This window comes from Vigna radiata, chromosome 5, assembly GCF_000741045.1.
Source record: "Vigna radiata var. radiata cultivar VC1973A chromosome 5, Vradiata_ver6, whole genome shotgun sequence".
In the NCBI taxonomy this organism is placed as follows: domain Eukaryota; kingdom Viridiplantae; phylum Streptophyta; class Magnoliopsida; order Fabales; family Fabaceae; genus Vigna; species Vigna radiata.
In genome coordinates this window covers 2264016-2286407 of record NC_028355.1, presented here as the reverse complement: position 1 = coordinate 2286407, position 22392 = coordinate 2264016, and the positions used below count along the sequence as shown (strand labels likewise).

The window sequence follows — 22392 nt, the reverse complement described above, 5'->3', positions numbered from 1 at the left end:
ATTTTAGAAGTGACAATTTTTATTATATCTGGTCTAATGTTACACAATGGATCGATCACTAAAGAAACATTTGACTATTATCTCGTGCAATATTAAAATGCTAAAATGTTATACCAAACATTGCATAATACTAAAATGTAATCATGTTATACAATTAGGTTTTGTTATCAAGTCTTATCAAACTAGCGTACCAAAAGGGCTCTTAAAAACCCTTCAACTCCATTTTAGCCACACAAGGCACGGTTTCCATGAATTTCTTATTGACTTGTTTACTAGCCATAACTATGTCCAGATCAGTTTTTTTAGGACACCAACATTGAACTAGTTGATCCTCCGGTCACAACACTCTCTCCAAACATCAATACTTTTCAAATCTACATATGTTGTAACGTGTGCGAAAATCCACTCTACCTTAACCAGTTTTCTGTACGAAAGCTTTGATGTCGAATGCATCATCAGCAGAAGTCTTCGTAATGACACCCTGCTCGGAGAACATGAAATGGTTTAGAGGAGAAAATGCAACTGAAACCCATACATATTATGCAAGTAGAGAGAGATGAGGAGTAAAGAAAGACCTTCTCCGTGATGATCCCAGATATCAGACTAGCAGGAGTAACATCGAAAGCTGGGTTCCACACAGAAATTCCTGACGCAGCAACCTGCTCTCCAAGTCCTCCACGTGCGTTCAACAATTCCTTGGGAGACCTCTCCTCAATTACAATTTCTTGTCCAGAAGAAAGTGATAGATCAACGGAGGTGAGGGGGGCAGCCACATAAAAAGGTACATTATGAAACTTTGCCGACAAGGCAACACTGTAGGTTCCAATTTTGTTGGCTGTGTCACCTGCAATGTCATTTAGAGGAAGATGAATCTGATGATAGCTTTCATGCTCAAGCAAACTATAGCTTATTTTCATTGTAACTCAAAGTACCATTTGATGCAACACGATCAGCCCCAACAACAACAGCATCCACACTTCCTGCTTTCATTAGTGCAGCTGCAGCAGAATCAGCAATAAGAGTTGCTGGTATTTTTTCATGCACCAACTCATAGGCAGTAAGTCTAGATCCCTGCAATTAAACATTGCGATTGATTGGTACTCAACCTCCAAATCGTTTTAAGTTTGATTTCATTATGTGTTCTCAAAACTACTACAAACTTAAGCTAACTTGTTCTTTCATGTCATCAATCTACTGTTCAAATAATACACACACACATATGCATTCTGGATCTCTGTAATTGGCGTGATCATCACATATAATATCCTGACTCTGAATGAAATTCTAGTATTTTAAGTTTAATGGGCCCCCAAAATTTTTACTCTCTTCTTTTCCTTATTCAAATGAATGACTACGCAGACAACTTAAGTTGAATATAACTAATTAGATAAACTACAATTATCACCAAGATACAGACCGAAAAATATCTGTTGTTTGAGTGTTCTTGTTCAGAAATTGATGCTACGTATTAAAACTTTAAATTGAACATGGGTACAAACCAGAAATGAATATACATCACTGCGGTTAAAAACTGTTCTCAATTAATGCTATTTAATCAAGTTGTCAAAAGAAAAAAAAAACATAAAATAACTTTTACTGATCATCCAATTTAAATGTAACACAGGATGTATCTTCTCTGAAAACGGAAAGTGCACTCACTTCATTTTGAATATACTACGGAAAGTGCACTCACTTGATTAAATGGGCGTGTTTCAGTGCAATAAGCCCTTTCTAGAACTCCTGCACTGTGAAGTGCACGGATCACACCCAAAGCAGTACCATATCCAGCTGTGGCTAGACTGAGTATTAATGAAAGACCAAGTTATTAGTGCGTCCAAACACTTAATCATTAATTTATCAAACAAATGGAAAACAACAGATAAACTCTATTATATGAAGTACTACACTAAATAAGGAATGGTACTGTAAAAGGCACCTTCCAGTATTGCAATGCGTCAAAACAGAAAGCTTTTGTTTCCCAGTTTGTTGCTGAATACAGCTAGCTCCGTAAGAGCCAATAGCTCGATTTGAGGCAACATCATCCTCAAGCATAACTTCAGCAGCTTCTATAAATGCCTACGGATTAATCCAGTATATTCAGGTTCAAATGGCTAAAACCAAAAATGTGTAAAAAGGGTAAAAAAAATGTAACTTTCTTCACTAGCAAGAATTCCTTTAGTGTAAATTTTAGTAATACCTGGAAAACACTCCTGCCCTCTGAAGTGGTAGCAGCAGCATTTGATACGACTTCTTTGAGTTTTCCCGCAGCATCCGATAGATTCACTGCAGTTGGCCGACTGCATCATGAAGAAAGAAATAAGCTAAAACTCATATGCTTGAAAGGAACTTCACGACAATCACATTAACTTCTTCACAAGGAACTTCAATATGCTAAATATTAATCGCTAGCAAAAGCATGCTTAAATCAACCAAAATACACAGATTGCTCCCTAAGAAATGCAGAAAATTTGTAAACACCTTGAGACAAGATATTCTAATTTATTCTGCAGGATGGAAACAGCTTCACCAGCTGACCCATTGAAACCGTCTAAGTTGAACACCTCCACAGCCAAAGAGAGTGCCGCTGCAATCGCAATAGCAGGTGCTCCTCGGACCACCATATCCTGAATGGCATTCCTGAGAAAGTTATGAACATTCAAATAGTTTGAACCCACTGACTGAAAATATTAAGATCATAATCCAAATTCTAGATGAAAATTGTCCACTTAAAAAGTTATCTACTGATGTAGCGAAACTCAAATTCAAATTCAACTAAAACATCTTACCAGCCATCTGTTGAATCCCGAATTTCCAAGTAAGTTGTCTCCAGAGGGAGCTTTCTCTGAAAAGCAGAATCAGTGGCGAAATGTAAAGATTAAAACAAAACCAAGATTAGTGGTTGCTACTACACATCCAAAATATTAAGCCGGACTTTCAAATTTAAAATATAATATTAGAACATTGTCGAAAACGTGAAACGTGTGTACGTGCGAAAATCTTTGCATACGAAATCGGCGAATGGAAGAGGAATATAAAGAGAAGAGAGGACCTGGTCGAGAAGGTGGAGGGAACCGCGGTTGTAGCGTATGGATTGGAGCGTTGCTGCAACATCGTTGAACTCACGTGCCATGGCTTCGCTTTCCGAAACAGATTCAGGGTTTTAGGGTTCGGTTCCCGAAGAAGGTTAGTGTGTTTTTGCTACTTTACCGGAGTTTCAGAAATTCGCAATCCTGCGTTTTTCTCCCTTCTACTGCATAAACAAAGGAATACGATGTTGTTACTGCAAAAAAAGATTCCGCGATCGTGCTTCTTTTCTCTCGTCACATGTCATGCTTTTTCACTCTTTTACTGCAGCAACAAAGATTCCTTGGCATCCTCCACCACCACCATCCAAACAATCCTGATTCTTATACCAACGTTTTAAAAATGCCCACTATCATTGAAGATAAGGAAATTTTAAAATTTGTTAAAAATAACTTTTTGGAAGAAAAAGCTTACATTTTTATTTTTATTGAGACACCTTACTTGCCTAACCTATATCTCAATCCTAAATTTCAATCATGTATTTTCTCCAAACCTTAAAAATTAAGAATTTGTTTACATGATAAATGAGGCTCTTATGAGATATCAACACATATTTAAACATACACGTGTCAGTGTCATAAATCACGACAACAAATTCATAACATTATTTGATAACCAAAATTATATTCATTCATATTTTTAAAATTTAAGATTAATAATTTTAAAAAATTAATTTTATATTTTTATTTAAGTATTAGAAAGATATTTAAGAATATAAACGATTATGGAAGAAAATAGAATTGTGATAGTGAAAATTATCGTAGTTTGAAAAATCATTGTCGGATATCAGATGACAGTCACACCTATATTGCTTCGTGGACTTAGATGTTGGAGTCGACAACATATATGAGAATCCAACCAAATTATAAAAATAGTTTTGACAAATTTAGAAAATAAATCAATGATTATGTTATTATCGAACTAGCGTTCTCTTAAAGTTCCAACTCCAGTGGTAACACTTGATAAGAACTTTTTATGCTCAAATTAGTAAAAAAATTGAAAGTGATAATAGTATGAAAGTGTTTAATACTTTATATTTTGTAAGTCTTTGAATCTTCGAGAAGATTGAAAATAAAAGAAAATATTAAATTTCTTAGATGCATTATTCGTATTTTTTAACCATTCACAGTAGAAGCCGTGAACAAAGAGAAAGAAAAGAAGGTTAAAACAGGAAAAGAAAGAAGTAACTTCCCAAAACGGTTCTTCTACAAACTCACCACCTTCTGATCTATGAATCACTTCCGATCTACGCTACCCTTTTTCTGTTTTTAGTCACTTCATTTTCGATACACATTTTTACACTTTCTTAGGGTTCCAAGTCCCCTTTTCCTATTGAGGTGAGTTCTGGTGTGAAACCAATCATCCGTTGTTAATTTTCATACCATGATCGCAATCACTCAATTTCTGTCCGTTTGTGATACTAGCTTGCTAGCTCATGCCATCCACCCTTCCATTTTTTTGGTTTCTTGTGCATTTGTCGCGGTTGCTTCGAAACCGGCTTGGTGGAAATGTTTTAGCAAAATTTTAATTGAAATTGATAACTTTTATTGGAATTTTTAGCAGAAGAAGGTCTTGCTGTTTCAATGCTGCTTAGAGTTTGATTGATCACTTGCTTTTTTGAGAAAGTGACGTTTGGTTTTCCTCTATAGCTTGAAATCACTGTTGGCTTAAACTGAAACCTTTTATTTATTTTTGTTTGTTTCCTTTCTTGTTGGAAGATTGTTTATTTGTTTCTACTATAACTCAATTGGAGCTTAGTATTCAACACATTTGAAAAGGAAAGAAGGTGTCTTCCCATCCCTTTTCTTTACTTTCCTATGTTTTTAACTTTCTTTTGTCTGTTTAGGATGAAGGTGGGCTTCTATGGCTTGAAGGGTAAAGAAATTTCCCTTATTTCCATTATTCTGGTGTCCACAACGTTCATTATATGGTCATGGGAGAGAGCACCTGGTCGTGCTTCATTTGTTTCCTCTCAAACATTGATGCATTTTTCTTCAGGTTTGCATTAGTTTTTTCTTTGAATAAAACTTGTGTGTTATTCCCTAATATGGGAATGTTATTTTATTTTTCATTTATGAAGGCCTCATTTATGTTGCAAAGGTTACTTAGTAATTTGGACTTCGGAGGTAGTGTTTAAAGTCTGAATTAAAGAACATGTTGTCTTGATGAGTGATGAAGCTAGATGTAGATCCCTAGTTTTTTGATAAGGATAATCTCATCCTTTTGAGATGAGGATTGAGGATTACATTTATTTAGCATCCATTGGCGCCAAATACCGTCTTATTATTTTGTAACGAAGCTTTGAAACTTCATGCGGAACAGTGGACTTGTATTTACTATCAGTAGTTTATTTTTGGTTGTTTAGCATATTTGAAGATAATTTGGCCAATAGCTCTGTGGTCCACATAATCGTGCCAAAGCCATGTATACGTGTAAATAATAAAACAACCAATAGGATAAAGAAACTAAATATTAATGTTGTGTCTCAGGCAGTTTCTGCCCAATGCTTTGCAGGGATTAAAGGAATGCTGGAAATACAGAACGTAATATATTTCTTTCAAATTATATGGTTGCATTTCTGTTTTATTTACGTACTTATGTTGTTCTTCATCAAGTTGATTGGGTTAATTATACTGTTATGATAATAGTGTCCGCTGTTTTATGTTCTATTATCTCATACAAAGAGATTAGATTATGCTAGTATCATCCTTTAACCATTACAACCCTTGTCATGTGGTCTTGCTGTTCTCTTCCCCTTCTATCTTTGTTAAGCTCGTGTTAACTTGGGACTTAAACTTGGTCTTTCGTTTGATGTTGTAGAAATGCTTTCCAGTGTGTTAGATGAGTATGATAGCAGCGGAGAAGTAGGCATCGGTTTGAATAATGCCACAGAAAACGAAGGTATTGGAAATTTTTGGCAAATGAATATGTAATATGTCGTTCTAATTCCCAATTCCGTGGAATGTTCAAGCTGATCCAAGTATCCATAGAATATTATTGTGAAGCTAACTCCTTCTGATTGTTTGAAGGGAAATTGATACATGTAACTTGTTTTCTTGACCTCGAGTTTTTTTTTTTTTAAGTGTTTCTCTGAGTTTTTTCTGACAAACCAACTTTTCATTTAATTTTACAAAAACCTTTAACCCTTATGGTTAGAGGAAAATTGATGCATGCTCTTCAGCTTATTATCTAATAACAAGCTTGTTTTTAAAGGTTACCTCTAAATTTTTTTTAAGAAACCAGTTTTATTGCTAAAGAAAACTCGATACGTTATAGCTGTTATAATGTCGAAGTTGAGAAAATAATCTCATTGTTTGTTCCCTTCTCTTATCGAGAGGTGACATACCTAAGCAAGTTGCAATTTAGCACTATTTTGAGCTGTAGTAGTCAACGAACAAAAGCATCTTTCTGTAGACTAATTCAGGGATGAAGAAGCTCTCATGTTAGACAAACTGGATTAAACTTTTGAGTGTCCAATATCTTTTCTCTGGTTTGGTCTCTTCATGCATTCATGCTTTAGAGGATCAAAGTCCTTCTTCTGATGCAGGGAAAATTTCATGCAAATTTGTTAGATTGATGAACCATATATTGCTAGTACTGTTAAGTAAGGATTGTTTTCTTGTTGATCCTTTTCCAGTATGTAACCTTGCAAAAGGAAAATGGGTTCCAGACAACCGCCAACCTTTATATTCAGGTTTTGAATGCAAGCAATGGCTGTCAGAGATGTGGGCCTGCCGCTTGACACAACGCACAGATTTTGCATATGAAAGGCTTCGATGGCAGCCAAAAGATTGTCAAATGGAGGAATTTGAAGGGTCTAAATTTTTGAGAAGGTATTCTGTGTTCTAAAGTAATGTTTATATATCGCAGTCTTGTCTAATTGTTTTAGCTTTCAGTTCAATGATTTGATAGTTGAGATCGCAAATTGAATCATTGGGTGCTGCTTGATGTACTTTGAATAATCAGTTTGGTAGAGGCTTGTGCTAACAGGCTAATCATGCAATTTTAGTGATTACTATTTCTGGTTGCTCTGTAAGATGGTTCTGTACTTGATCAATTTCCTCTGGTTTGGAAGTTACCTTGTATTTCACTACACAACGGATTGCAATACACTTGCGCTCTTCATAGTTTAAAAGTAGTATAAATTTTTGGGATCATTTTTTACAAATTGATAATCATTGACTGTGTTCAGGATGCAACACAAAACTATAGCCTTTGTTGGAGACTCATTGGGTCGGCAGCAGTTTCAGTCTCTAATGTGCATGATCACTGCTGGGAAGGAAACGCTTGATGTGGAATATGTGGGGAAGGAGTATGGGCTGATTCTATCTGAGGGTGCCGCTCGCCCTGATGGATGGGCTTATCGGTTTTTGAGCACCAATACTACAATTCTCTACTACTGGTCTGCAATTCTCTGTGATATTGAACCTATCAATGTCGATGATCCAGCAACAGAATATGCTATACATCTTGACCGGCCTCCGCAGTTCTTGCGCCAATTCCTTCGCAGTTTTAACGTTCTGGTTCTCAATACAGGTCACCATTGGAATCGAGGAAAGATCAATGCTAATAGGTGGATAATGCATGTTGGAGGTGTGCCAAATACTGACAAGAAGATAGCTGTGGTTGCGGGTGCCAAGAATCTCACTGTTCACAGTGTGGTTAGGTGGGTGAGCTCGCAGCTTTTAGAGTATCCTAGTTTAAAGGTATTCTTTCGGACCATTTCCCCAAGGCATTTTGTTGGTGGGGACTGGAACACTGGAGGCAGCTGTAACAGCACTACACCAATGTCAGTGGGAAAGGAAATATTGGGTGAAGAGTCTACAGATAAAGTTGTAGCCGATGCAGTGAAGGGAACAAGGGTCAAGATCTTGGACATAACAGCTCTTTCTCAGCTTAGGGATGAAGGTCATATATCACATTTTAGCATTTCGGCCAAGCCAGGTGTGCAGGATTGCTTACACTGGTGTTTGCCTGGCATTCCTGATACGTGGAATGAAATACTCTTTACACAAATCTAGTCTGCACATGATGTTACTTACTTTTTTTGCCCAATCATGTCGTTCACACTTCCTATCTTGTACCTTACACTTCAGAAGATGCAGTAGTGGGCATGCAATAGAAGATGCCCTTAGCAGGGTTGGAACTTTGACCTGATCTTTGATACATGAGTATGACATTCCTGATACTTTCGTACAATATTGGTTAAGCATATAATTTTGCTTCTTAAGTGGGCAGTTGCTTCCTCAAAGAGAAGGTTGGTACATAGCTAAAGTATTGGATCATTTAACAATAGTAACTGGAACTGAGTTATGCTCAGCTCTTCAACTGCAATTCCAGACATTGGGAAATGGAGATACCATTTTTAGTCTTCTTGGGAGCTTGAGATAAAGAGTTCCAATGTACTTTTAGATTTAGTATACTTACTGGATCTTCTCAAAGAATAAACATTACAAGTTCAATATAACATATATCCTCTTCATTGCGAGGGAGAAATTTAGTCATTGCTGTGAAATATTCTCTTAAGTTTAACTGTATTTTTAATCCTCTGATAAAATTGCTGTTTGACTTGCTGCCATAAAAGTTAAAAAAAGAAAAGAAAAAGAATTAAGTCTCTTTGTCATTTTACTGTCAAATTATTAACGAAAATTAATAACCCAGTGATGTATGTAGCTTATGCAATATCATGATTTCCTTGTGATATAAAATGAGAACAACGAAAAGAAAGATTAAATTTTAATGAATTTTTTTGCGGTATTTTGTTTTAATAGATTTTATTTATGCCCGCTCTTAACTAACCAGATACTTTTGTAATACATTACTGGTAACGGTATTTTTTTTAATGTTTGTTTTCAGTTAATTTTGTTGTCTTTGTCAGCATAATTCAAGCAGTTGATTTTTTTCCTATGTCTACAACAAAACATGCTTTCTTTTATGTTTTTTCGTAACAGAGTTTTTGAAAAGAAGATGGTAACAAAAATCTAGTGTTTATCTTTTTATTGATTCCACCAAATATCATTTTTGAAGTACATCTATGATTACTCCTTTTAGTTCAAAGAACAAGGTAGTTCTTGATCAAACTACTTCGCAACCTTCGGAATTTGATAGAATGTGTTCTGTACGGTGCAATAATTCATTCAACCAAAATTTTTAGATGAACAAAGCTACTGATATTCACAAAGATTTTGTTCTTATTTTAGAATTGTAACTCTTCTTCAATAAAGCAAGGTGGGTAATCAATAACTGAATTTCTTTAAGAAACTGAATTGAAATCGATATGCACCACAAAAACTAAAAGAAAAAATAGGTTTTGTCGTGGACGTGAGAAAAAAAGATGAACAACTTAAATAGTTAATATATCATTATCCTTAATTATAAAAAAAAATCATATCATTAGATGAATTCAAGTTTATGTTGCGTTGCCTCATTCTTATATACCACAAAAAAACAATAAACAAATACTTAAAAAAAAAGTTAAGAAATATTAAAATACTGAATAAAATAAAATTTGGAAGTATTTGAACATAAAAATATTGGATAAAGAGATTTATTAGGGAAAAAAAGAATTGGTTGGAAAGAGAAGCCACGTCAGAAAAGGAGAACGTGGGTGGTGTCCGTTATTGTATGAGAGGGTGCGTCTATTTTTATGCGAGCGTCACAAATATTGAAAGTCGTAGGAAACGGAAAACGAAATGAGGTTGGTTTGAGAAGGAAGGAACTCCATGTCGATGTCTCCTTACCTTCTCTGTTGAAGAAGCCATGGTAGAGGAATTCTCCAAATCGGTGGAGGAGGGGCTCCGCCTCTCTAAGAGAATATACTTCGGCAAAGACCGCGCCGTCTCGCCGCCCAAACCTCCACCAACCATGTCCAAGTCCAACACCTCCTACCTCCCCACCGCTCCCATGCTCTACGCCGTCATTCACAATCCTGCTATCGTCGACAACCCCGACGTTCCAAGCTATCAGCCTTACGTCCACGGAAAGTGCGACCCGCCCGCGCTCATTCCTCTTCACATGACCGCCGTTCACCTTCAAGCGCAATGCTATCTCCACGCCGCCGCCTTCCTCACCCTCTCCGCCACGTTCCGACTCCACTGCGTCTCCGGCAGCCGCTTCTGCGATTGCATCGTCGCTGTTCCCGTCCCACATCAGGTGCCTGAAACATATTTCATCTTTCGGTTCCTTCCTCTGCAAGTTTATTTTTATTTGGAATTACTTTTTTTTTTTATTTCATGCCGATATTTGTAATTTATTTACTCTTTTTTTTCGTTTCCTAGTTGTTACTATTTTCTTTCAAAGAACTAGCTAAGGATCATATGTTAAGGGAGGTGTTAAATAAAATATGATAGTGACTATAACAAAAAAAAAAACTTAATGTTTGTTTTGAAAAACTCACATTCGAGAAATAATAATAAGAAAAAAAAATGAGATGAAATTTGACAAATTAAAAATATATATTTTTTAAACATACTAATTTACGAATTAATTTTACTCTATGAAGGACTAATTTTAATTTTTCTTTTTATGAAGGGGTAAAGCGCAGATAAGTATAGGAATAAATGTATGAAAATGATATAATATTAAGGTTCTAATTATGATTTTTGTTAATTTTGGGACCTAATTAACAATCCTAAATATGTGTTGAACCAAGAATAAATTGTGTTTGCTTTTTCAACCAAGCGTGATCATGTACCTAAAACTTCTTTTGAGTTAAAGGAAACAGAAAATTTGCATTAATTGAGAAATTTCTACTAATTTTTATGAGCTTGCTTTTAAAATAAAAAAAGACTTCAAGCATAAATCATTACTTTTCAAACTTAATCAATATTACCCAAGATCAAGTTTACAAACAAACCCTCACTCCCATGCTTTATAGTTGCGGGACTTGAATAAGAAGTCTAGGCTAGATTTCTGGCGTTCCAAATCCATTATCTGTTGTTTTCTTTGTGAAAACTTAATAACTTTTTTTCTATGATTTAATGTGGAATGAGTCCCGAATATATGTTTTGAAAACTTGCCTATATGTAAGGTTTCCATAATGGCTCCCAATCATGATGCGTTTGAATAATGCTTCAAAGAAGTTGCAGATTTTGTGTTCTGATACCATTTGGCTAACAGGGTTCAATTCTAGGTGTGGAAGTCAGTGTTCATAGGAAGTCTTATTCTACTCTGCTGGTTGATATGAAAGACAAAGATGGTGAGAAGAATATGATCCGATGTCAAGATGGAGGCTTTATCGGGCCTAATTTGTTTACCTTGCATATACCTCAGGTGGATATTATGTTCTGTGTATTCTGAAGGTTATTGATTTCTAGGTCGAAATGGTTTGGTTATCTTGTTCATATGCTTCTTATGCTTGTAACAGATAGACGGAGGTTCCAAATTATCTGTTAAATTTAGTTGGTACCAGAAGATACTATACAGCAATGATGAGTTCCTCTTAAATGTGCCGTTTACCTTTCCTGATTTTATCAACCCTGTTGGGAAAATGTCAAAAAAAGAAAAGATAGAAATAACTGTGAATGCTATAGCTGGAAGTGAGCATCTTTACCATAAAACGAGTCACCCCATGAAGGTTCATATTTGGTTCAATTATTGGTGGTATTATAGTTCGTATTTTATGTACAACCAATTAGCCATGTGATGTGGTTGTATTCCCTGACTTTACAGACAGTGAGGAACAATGCTGGGAGTACGGGTTTCTTGTATGAGGCAGATGTTCTCTCGTGGTCAAAAACTGATTTTAGCTTTTCATATGTTATGCCTGTAAGACTCAATGCCACTTTTGTTGTCATTTTTATTTGTAGCTTCAGCTGTTGAAAGCTGCACTTTGGCATGTTGTATAAATTCAGGATTCTTCAAGTCATATAAGTGGTGGGGTTCTCTTGGAATCTGCACCAGTGGATGACTTTGATCAAAGAGATATGTTCTGCATGTACCTTCATCCAGGAAATCTTCAGAGTAAGAAGGTTTGTAGAGTATTTATAAACTTTGTAGGTGTGCATTTTATGTAGAGTTTTCTGATTGTCATTTTGTTTACATTGCTGGTCCTACTCAATGTCTAGATATTCAGAAAGGACATCGTATTTGTAATTGACGTCAGTGGAAGCATGCGGGGAAAGCTAATTGATGAAACAAAAAATGCACTATCTGTTGCTCTCTCTAAGCTCGATCCTGACGATTCATTTAGTATTATAGCATTTAATGGAGATATATACCAATTTTCAAAATCCATGGAATTGGCTTCAAAGGATGCTGTTGAAAGGGCCATAGAGTGGATTAACATAAACTTTGTTGCAGGGGGTGATACGAATATTTTGCATCCTTTAAACACGGTAACTTAAATATTCATACAAATTTTCTTTTTTCCGGGGGGAGTGTCAATTTTATGTTTCTATTTGACATATTTGTTGTTAATTATATATTTAAAACCATTTTTTAGTAGGAAAAGATATACACAAACACACACGAACATTCATCCAACATCCTTTAAGAAATATTTTTCTTTGCTGAATTTTCTTTTTTTTCAATATTAAAAAATAAAATAATATTATAAGTCACATCATTAGGTGTTTTCTCGGTATTTTATACTGTTTGAGTTTCTTCCGTGTATCAACACTCTAGTTAGTTTGTCATGTTTTGGTTATGATCATTCATTGTTTAACAAGAAAACTTCTGAATCAAAGTGCAATGTACTGTCTACTGAACAAATGAATCAATATGTGCTCAACTTGATGCAAATAGTTTGACCCTCAAATTAGCTTTTGTGATTGTTAATGGCCACCATAGTTCTTTCTGTTCACTGTTATTGGGTAGCGTTGCATTTTATATTTGTATATTTTTACCGTCTTTTGTTTCAGGCAATAGAGATGCTATCTGATGCTCAAAGTTCAGTTCCAATTATTTTCCTAGTTACAGATGGAACTGTTGAAGATGAGAGACAAATCTGTGATGTGATAAAGAATCATGTGACCAATGGAGAGTCAATGTCCCCACGAATTTATACTTTTGGCATAGGTATGACTTCTTCTTTCCAGTATTTTAAGTCTGGATTCATTGTTACGTTCTTACCCAATTAAAATTCATCGATTCTTGTATTTTTTTTTTTTTTTTGTGTATTGTGAAATTTTGAGTTTACTTGCTAATGTTACTAAAATCACATTCAATCCCAGGTCCATTCTGCAATAATTATTTCTTGCGGATGCTTGCTACGATAAGTCGGGGCCAACATTTTGCAGCATTGGATGCAGGCAAGTTCTAAACTTTTAACTTCAAAAAGTAAATGTCATCGTTGTTGTTTCTTGTTATTGTGAGCTTATAAAAAATATTCGGGTGTTCAACAATTTAAGTTATGACCTATTTGAATTTATTGCAGATTTGGTCGAGTCTCAAATGCTGCAATTCTTCCACAAAGCTTCATCTATTGTTCTTGCAAATATCACAGCAGACATATTCAATGGTCTGAATGAAGTTGAGGTAAACATCTTACTGGCACCTGGTTAGATAAAGGGAAATAAATGTGTCAGCATGTTTGCTTTTTTTTCTTCTCACTAATTTCCGTTCTTTACTTTTATACATTTGCTTTAGTTTTTCTACCTTAACCCAGATCAAAATATTGATATTTGTCTGATAGAGCTGGATTACAATTAGGGTGCGGAAAGAAAATGACACTTAGAAGTTTATTAAGTAATATCCAACTCTGGATCAATGGATGCCTAGAGTTAAGAAGATACAAAGGAGGCCTCCCCAGTATTTCAAGAGCCTAGACTCTCCCACCCTAAACTAACTGGACCAACTTTTATACTCCATTACATTCTCTGCCAGCACTATATATATCAGGCTAACTAATTAACTAACTCTAATGGCTTTACTGACAAAACTTGCCTTTAACTAACAGGATCTGGTCCACTTGATTCCTTTGCCGTTGACCCCATTCTTATTTCTCTCGGTATTGATTTTCTAAACTGGGAATCAGTTGCCTAGTCTCCACTGTTTTTGATGGAGTAATTTGAGTTAGGATAGGTCCTGCTTGCAAAAAAAATTCCAGTGGCTTCTTTTTTAGTTTCTATGCTCTTCCTACTGAATTCTGCAGTTCCCTCATGCCTTTGGGGGATAATTATTTTTCTTTATGTTTCTTTTTTCCCGTTTATATCTTCTTTAGAAAAATATTAGCGATTGAAGACTCAAATGATGCCATGATGGGATTCATATGTCCTGTCAAGTATGGTTATTACTTTTCTGTAGCATATGTTATTATAAGTTCCATTCTTTTATCTAATTTCCCCTGAACTTGTGGTTCACTCTAATAGCATTATTTGCAATATATCTTTTCGTAGGTGTGCCCCTTCCATATTCCAGATCTTTCCTCAGATGGTCCAATGATTTTATCTGGAAGATTCAATGGCAGTTTTCCCAAAGATCTTGAAATTAAAGGGGTCTTGGCTGATTTCAGTAATTTTGTAATAGATATGAAGATTGAAGAGGCTAAGGACATACCTCTACAAAGGGTAATGCTCTTCGCACTACCTTGCTTATTCGCAATTCAAGTTTATTTGTTTTTCGTTTTTCCTAAACTATATCTAAAATTTCTGGAGAGGATGCTCAAATTTTGTTTATGGGTGCTAGAAATCTATTTGGTACTCTGTCATCCTCTTTGAACTTTGAAGGACCCGTCATGTCATGAAGCACAGAGTGATATACCAGTCACATTTAATCCTAATTCCTCTTTTTTTTACATTCCATCCTTATGATTTTCTGGGGTTACATAAAGAACCACGGCTTTCTTTATCCTTCTAATGTGTGCATATACAAAAAATAGTGATTTCTTCATCTATACTCGTGCATGTTGTAGTTTACCTTCCTTGTAATAATGATGCACAAGTTTGTTATTTCATTTCATTTCCTTTTCTGTTAATTATTATTCTCCTGCACTGCTTTTTGTTTAACAGATTTGTGCAAGGGACCAAATAGAGTATCTTACTGCTCAAGCTTGGCTCTCAAAAGATGAAAAATTAGAACAGCGGGTTTGTTATTAGTTTCTGTTCTATCACTCCATGTATTCACGTGCTTGGGTTAAAATTTCATCTAGGCTGTAACGGTTCTTCAATTTGATATTCGGCCATTTTCTTTTTCTCTAAATTTTGTTCTTGAGCTACCTCATTTAAATTGCCAGGTTGCAAAACTAAGCTTACAAACGGGTTTTATATCCGAGTACACACTTATGGCAAATCTTGAGAATGATCTTCGAAAGAATGTCAAGGAATCAGATAGAAAGAAAGAAGTATGTATCAAAAGTTGAGGTTCTTTTTCCTAATAAAATTAATATAATCTTATGTAAACAAATTTTTTGCCATTTCACACTTTCAAATGTATTCCTTTTTGTATTAGATTTATGGTAACATGACATAGAAAACTAGAGTTTACTCTGTTGGTTTTCATGTTTTAATAGAACTCTTTATTTCAATTTTATACATAGTCGTTGTTGGTTTTTCTTTTTCAATAAATAAAATATTACTTTCCTTTCTGACCGTTCTTCTAAATTATGGCAAAAAGGTGTCAAAAAAGAGCCATCATAAGAAGGCTGGTGCAAAAGAACAAGGGAACCGAATATTTTTGCTCCCTCACTTAGGTATAGGATTTGGGAACTTGGCTGCAACTGCTGAAAACATTCAGCCGGGACGACATGAACCAAAAGGGCCTGATGCGGCTGAAATCTTTGTTAAACGGGCAACGAATTGTTGTAGCTCCTGCTGCAACAATTCCTGCTGTTGCATGGCCTGCATTCATACCTGTACCCGGATAAACAGCGAATGTGCAAATGCAATTACTCAACTCTGCGTTGGATTGGGATGCTTCAGCTGCCTTGAATGTTGTGCAGATATATGCTGTTCTGGAAATGAAAACTGAAACCTCAAAATATGTTGTATGGTTGCTGTACACTACATAGAAATTACTGTTTATTGGGGTTGTTGCTTTGGGAATGTATATGCTTATGTCATCAGTTTCGTTTGATAGTTCATTTTTCTTGCCAAAATTGGGTAGTTTAAATTTTCCAAGGGTATCTTGTCCGGCATTTTTAATTTTCTATAGAAAGTCAATTTTCAATGCTTATACTGTTAGAGAAGAAAAAAGTTTTGTCAAATACAGCTTTACTCCCTCCTTTTAGCTTATTAGACTCATATCTCAAAGGATTTTTACTCTTTAAAATAAAGAAAAAGTTCTGACAATTGGTCCGTTGTTAAAATATCATACAACGGAAATCTATTGTAATTTTATCCTCTGGTTAAGTACCAGAGGAATGATGGTTATACTGTCTATTCTAGCAACTCCTAGCTAGCACTAGTAAGCAGTCTTCTAAAGTTGCATCAACATATGTACACATTAACATGTAAAGCAGGCAGAAACTGCCCATATATTGTGTAGAATGTGTAAAACAAAGCCCGCTTCTTCAAGTCTGTTTTCCATCCTAATAATTTTACATAGTTGCAGTTTTTTTACCTTTACCTCTAAGATTCTGTGACATCTCTCTCTACTTGTATATCTGATTCTTTTTCCTCATCCTCATCAGATGAAACCACCGCTCTGTGATGGAAGGTTTGCTGAATTCTCGTCACTCCCTTTTCCACAGGCCCTATTGCTTGATTTATTGCCAGTACAACATCCTCGACAACCTGATAGATAGAGAAGATGGGGTTAACAGTGATAAATTAGGCAAATTATGTGATTCTTATGCAATGAACTTACTCTCTGACCACCTTCAACAACAATATCCTGGACGCTCTCCGTCACACTTGTTCTTGGAGACTCAACTCGAGTCGATGTCTCTTTTAGCAAAGCTGCTTTCTGCCTGTTCTCCTCATCTATCTCCAAGGCTGCCTCTTTTGTTTCTTTTCTGACTTTTCCATATGCAGCAGAAGGAAGAAAATGATATGGTTTTGCAGAAAATACAAACACATGAGCAACAGCTGCAACGGCCATCTGCATTACCATGTACATGAAAGTAGTTTGCGATGTAAGGGAATTGAAAATCATTTTTACTGTCTTCATTTAGGATTAATTTCTAAAAAATAATAAAATTTTGGCTGTGGCGGTTTTCAGAATTCAGAAACCCAATTATCACTTCTGTGTACGTAGGCTCCTCGTGAATTTTCATCGTAGAGAATGCATTAAAGCTGTGTGAAGAGTGTTCTACTAGCATTTCTTAGACGCCCAAGTGAAGTCTATGCATTATGAAATTCTTTCAATTCATTTGCCTCCAGGTAGGAGAAAATAAGATCATCTATCAAAAAGACTTTTGTTTAGAAACAATAAAGCACATAACGATGATATGTACACAATTAGCACCTAAATTTTGAGACTAAAAATTTATCTTTCTCAGCAAAAATAATGTTATTCGCTCATCTACCCAACAATAAATATATTGAAAAGAATTAACATTTCTTTTTTATTGATTCATGTCCCATTTCCCAAGGATTGCAAGCAGAAGATGAAGATAATAAACCTTGCAAAGTTCAAATAGAATGACAAAATGGATCACTATCCCTTCTGCTAATAAAACAAAAATATCTGTCAAACTTGGCTTCTTAAAAAATGTTTATTTTATATCTTGATGGTGGTTATGAGAAATACAACGAGACTAAAGAGATACAGAAGAATTAATTACCTCTATGCAAATTAAGAAATCTTGCAAACCAGTTTGGAATTTCCCCTCATTCGGTAGCACCCCAAATGTACACAGTACCGCAATACCTACACCTTGCCACCAAGTAGCAAACACAATAGCCTTGAAGCTGATGAACTTTGCAAGTGGCTGTATTGGTTGAAGTCTCTCATGAGTCACATTATAGAACTGAACAAGGCAATATAATGCCCACATCTGGCTGAAGTTCATTACTACTGCTATGTATGGATACCTGCAAAATGTAGAAAACCATTATTATCGAAAAAATTTGAAGATAACTTTACCTAGTATTAACCGGTGCACACAATTAATATATCAGTTTAGGATGTCAGAGACCATGATAAATCGGATATTGGATTCCTTCTTGGTATAGAATACTCACCCGTAGTACCACTTGAATTCCCCATCACCATAAACACCAAACTGTTCCAATATAAATGCTAACAATGCACAAACAGTCTTCAGAATCATCTGCACTATATCTTAGTGATATTAGAGTCGTTTTATAACTACAGTGAACTGAAATATTAAGGAAAACTTCAGCGTCTTACATATTGAACAAGACCAAATTTTTCTATTGTGAGAAGATCTTTTCCTATCTTGCCTGGATGCCAAAAGAAGTTGCAAAATGATCTATCATCCATGTCATGATTCTCATCTAGGCCATCTAACAAGGATTTACCAAGGTGCTCTGCATATTCATCTTCAAGTAATTCTACAACCTTTCCTTCACCACCTAGCACATTGCATTTGAAGAATAGAGTTAAGCGAAATATTTTCAGTTATGACATTTAGCATCATGATATGCGGTCTTTTCTAAAACAGGAATTCAAAGAAGTATAACATCAAATAATAAGTTGTTGACTTGGGGAGATGAAGTGTTTCCGAAAACCCTTTTCTATTTTATATTCCAGTTTCCTAAGACTACCTCCTTCATGAACAGCTTTCAGCTGCAGATATAACATATGTAACTTCTATTTTACTTTACTTCCTTCATTTCTCAAAAAGCCAAGTTTAGATGAGAAGAAGACTAGATATGCCTGATGCTAAAACATCCACTGCGATATTCTCAAGACGTTGAGGTTAGCGCCAGTAACTTACCAAGAGCAGCAATCAGGTATCTGCCAAAAGAATACAAGGCAAAGGCTTCGTAGCAGTTTCTTAAAATGTCACATGCTAGAGATAATCTTGGATTCCACAAAGAAATAATCTGGAATAACAGGGAGAGAGAAAACAAAAGTTGAGTCATGTTGAAGTACTGCGGCTACTCTAAACACTTTTGAAGTAGAAATTTGATCCACAGATCAGCACGAAACATCCTACTTTCCTCTTTGTTTAAGGAGGGAGATGTAACTTAGATTGAGTATGCACCATTGTGATTTATCACGCAATTTCATAGCTTTAGAGACACAAAAGTAAACCATGAAAGCTTGCATTGTTAGTGATTTCCTAGACTTTACCCCTTCCTTTTTGAGGTGGAAAAAAAGTTTATAATTCCAGAAGAATATAGGAAGTGTATTCATCATAATAGATCAGACACTCTGATTAAAGAGAGAAATGAAAGAAAGGAATGTAATCACTGAAGGAAACCTTCCATTCTCTGTGGCATAATAGCCTCACTCCTTCAATCTCCCATCCTTATTACACCATTTCCTATACTTCCCTCATTCCTCTTTTTCCTTCTACAGTCATATCAATTGGCCATCTGAGATAAGCTACATGGATCACATAACGCCACTGAGATTGATTAAAACCCAATTCTACCAGCTTATCTGTCTATTAACAATTGCTTGAATACTGATACAACCTTGATACGATTCAAGACTAGATGTAGTTGTTCCTTCAAATGACTAACCCAACCAATCCAAAAAGAAATAGGAATGTATTTCAGAGAGTAATAGAACCTTACAGACTCAGTAGCATAGATAGGGACCATTGAAATAACACCAACAATCCACTTCTGCTCCTGAATGTAAACCAGTTTCGGGTTAGTCCAAGTTGTTCCTAACCTCTAAACATTTGATTCAAGCTAATAAGGTAGCAACTTCAATATGTGGAAACGTATGACATGTTATTTTGTCCTTTTTTCTTCTTCTTAGCAGAAGTGATATCTATAGGCACTGCATTTTTTATTTTTTTGAAACACAGATTTCATTGAATAATATTTCAACGAGCAAACACCACAGAACTCATCCACACCTCATGTCACAGTAGAGGCGAAGAAAGAATAAATAAAAACTTGATTGATTAAATGGGCACGAGAAAATGAACTCACTGCAGGGTTGTTGTATGATTGAAGATGTTGCAGAATGAGAAGGAAAGACAGCACTAGAGCTCCAAGCACAGAACAACCAGCAATTATGGCAGCAGGGAGGCGAAGATTTTTGTATGTTCCTTCAAAGTTTGAGAAATGATTTGGTGCCATTTCTCATGCATCTTTCTCTCTAAACACTTGAGAACTTTTTCACTTCAATCACACCAAAGCATGCAACATGCAACATGCAACTTCCATTAATGTAAGGTTCAAGTTCTCAATAACAACCATTCATAGGTTCGTGTTCATTAGAATGAAGAAAATGCTACTTCAATCTCATTAGTAATTCCATTCTGCTAAGGAGACACACGTGCCTGCACTAAACTTCTAGCATATTGTTGCAGAGATAACATTGTGCGAAGGAAAATTTTACATTTATACACTGTTCTGATATAAATAAATAATCTGAAATTCATGCTCTGTCACAAATGGAACGAAAGAGTAACCAACATGTTTAGAAAATGTTGCAAGTGAGATGAACAACACACCATGCATATCTAACTACCGATCTTTACACGTGTGCGCAAAGATTGACACGTTTTGCTATGTCGCTTCCGAAAAGGACGCGTGTAGTTTCGTTCTGAAATCCTCGTCATGAACAGAATCCTTACACTTTTGTACTCTACAAATTTATTTTGTTTTCTTTTCATTCTAAAATCAAATCAACAAAAATGACGGAAAAATTGTTTATACATTAATGTATTTATATTCATTCATTAAGAAAATTCCTTTTATCTAATTTCCTTTTACACATTGTTATATGTTATTCTTATTATTGTACATTTTACTTTTACATTCTAAGTACCTTTTCTTACATGTATCTATATTATTTTTTAAACTCAATTCACGATAAATCCCAATAAAATATAAGAAATAATAATTGAAATTTATTTAATTTATAATTAATTTTATAAACAAGTTTGTTTTTTTTTTCTAATTTTAGTAATTACTTTTTATATGAGGATTGGATGACATATGTAGATATTTTTTGGTGAATATCTCTTTATGTATAGATTTATATGTGATGGTTATTTATGTTTGTGTTTGATAGAATAATTATGAATTTAATTGATATGTGGATTACTAATTAAAATATTTTCTTTTATATACATTTCTTTAAGTTGAAAATTTAATGTTATTTATGTTATGATCTTATGATATTATACTATATACTAAAATGATTTGAACATACCCTTGTGGAATTATTATTAAATCTCTTCTTACTTTTACGAGGGTGTTACACATAAATTTTTACTACTCCTTTTACGTCAATCATTTCTTTATTTTAGAAAATTTTTTATGTAACTATTATACATTAAATAAATAAATAAATTATTTTTTATTTGATAAATAATTATTAATTATTTTACAATAACTCTTTTCAATTTTGTGAAGACCTAAAAAATAATATTTTAAAAGTGTTAGTGGATTAAAAATATTGAAACTCGATTATTTTAATATTAGAAAGATTTTAATATAAATGAATTTGTTATAAAGGAGTTTCGTTATTTTAAAACACACAATTTCTTCATAAATCACTCTTCTAGAGTTATTTGACTTTTTTATAAGAGTTTTTCTACTTTGCTCATCTGATTGAAGAACTAAGACCTTAAGAGTAATCTTGACAGTGAGCTCTTCAATTTAGACCGATCAGTTTCTCTGTCTGAGTAAGTTAAGTTTTGACCCCTTTTCTGTCTTATGTTGCATGTTGGCTCCACTCATTTTGCATGTAATGTCTAAGTCTTTTATAAGACTCTCTATTGACTAGTGGTACTAACAGTATATCCTAATCATGTTTATGTTGTCTGTAGGTACAAATAAAGCTCCTTGTGTGTGAGCAAAATAGGGTTCTCTAGAGTGGTTGGTCTTCTAAAAGGTAAGGGAAGCTAATTACTGTTTTTTTTATATATACGGTTAATGTTTGATAAACTGTATTGCATGTTTGTTGTAGCATGAACTTGGATGACATGTAGAAATTATGTTTTGAATGGTTTGTTGAATGTGTTGACTTATGTATTGTTTGATTTATTTGGTTTGAATGGGTAGTTTTGGTATGTTGAATATTAGTTGGGTTATTGATGAATTTGGGAATGTAGAATTGGTAACTCTTGAGTTGATGAATTGTTACATAACTATACTGTATGCCCATACAGACTAACCGGCCAAGGCCACTTGAGAGGACAATCGATTGAATGGTAAGTCATCTACTAAAGGTCTAACAATTCAGGTAGTTAGCATACACATCATCTGGTCATATAAGGAGGAAGACCAAACGGGCAACTTGCAACATTAATGATTCCTAAACATCACCTCT

The 22392-nt window shown here is 34.8% G+C and overlaps 4 protein-coding genes across 9 annotated transcripts; 2 read left to right on the top strand and 2 right to left on the bottom strand.

Moving 5' to 3' along the window:
• Nucleotides 1–98: 98 nt before the first annotated feature.
• On the bottom strand, nt 99–3415 carry LOC106759663 (methylthioribose-1-phosphate isomerase). Its single transcript, XM_014642951.2, has 9 exons — nt 3050–3415; nt 2787–2842; nt 2479–2637; nt 2198–2297; nt 1937–2076; nt 1694–1799; nt 933–1071; nt 576–844; nt 99–481 (listed from the first exon to the last, which is right to left on the bottom strand). Exons 1-9 carry the CDS (start codon nt 3128–3130, stop codon nt 413–415), a joined length of 1119 nt encoding a protein of 372 aa, XP_014498437.1. The 5' UTR covers nt 3131–3415; the 3' UTR covers nt 99–412.
• Nucleotides 3416–4219: 804 nt separating this feature from the next.
• On the top strand, nt 4220–8588 carry LOC106759990 (protein trichome birefringence-like 16). The gene is made up of 5 exons (XM_014643413.2): nt 4220–4421; nt 4931–5082; nt 5905–5985; nt 6722–6917; nt 7277–8588. Exons 2-5 carry the CDS (start codon nt 4932–4934, stop codon nt 8103–8105), a joined length of 1257 nt encoding a protein of 418 aa, XP_014498899.1. The 5' UTR covers nt 4220–4421; nt 4931; the 3' UTR covers nt 8106–8588.
• Nucleotides 8589–9689: 1101 nt separating this feature from the next.
• LOC106761682 lies at nt 9690–16104 on the top strand. Its single transcript, XM_022780446.1, has 13 exons — nt 9690–10236; nt 11203–11355; nt 11450–11659; nt 11755–11850; nt 11937–12053; nt 12150–12419; nt 12945–13101; nt 13257–13334; nt 13460–13560; nt 14421–14591; nt 15033–15107; nt 15257–15364; nt 15637–16104. Exons 1-13 carry the CDS (start codon nt 9844–9846, stop codon nt 15988–15990), a joined length of 2283 nt encoding a protein of 760 aa, XP_022636167.1. The 5' UTR covers nt 9690–9843; the 3' UTR covers nt 15991–16104.
• Nucleotides 15444–20489, bottom strand: LOC106760062 (protein LAZ1 homolog 2). Of its 6 annotated transcripts, none has more exons than XM_022780443.1 (9): nt 20040–20489; nt 19674–19730; nt 18866–18974; nt 18316–18500; nt 18147–18235; nt 17747–17996; nt 16828–17061; nt 16582–16754; nt 15444–15968 (listed from the first exon to the last, which is right to left on the bottom strand). In XM_022780443.1, the coding sequence occupies exons 1-8, from the start codon at nt 20187–20189 to the stop codon at nt 16590–16592; spliced, it is 1239 nt and encodes a 412-aa protein (XP_022636164.1). In that variant the 5' UTR covers nt 20190–20489; the 3' UTR covers nt 15444–15968; nt 16582–16589. The 6 variants fall into 6 exon arrangements, with proteins under 6 accessions (XP_022636164.1, XP_022636165.1, XP_022636163.1 ...); XM_022780444.1 differs by having other exon boundaries at nt 15831–15968; nt 16588–16754; XM_022780442.1 differs by having other exon boundaries at nt 15836–15973; nt 16588–16754; nt 20040–20488.
• Nucleotides 20490–22392: the final 1903 nt, after the last annotated feature.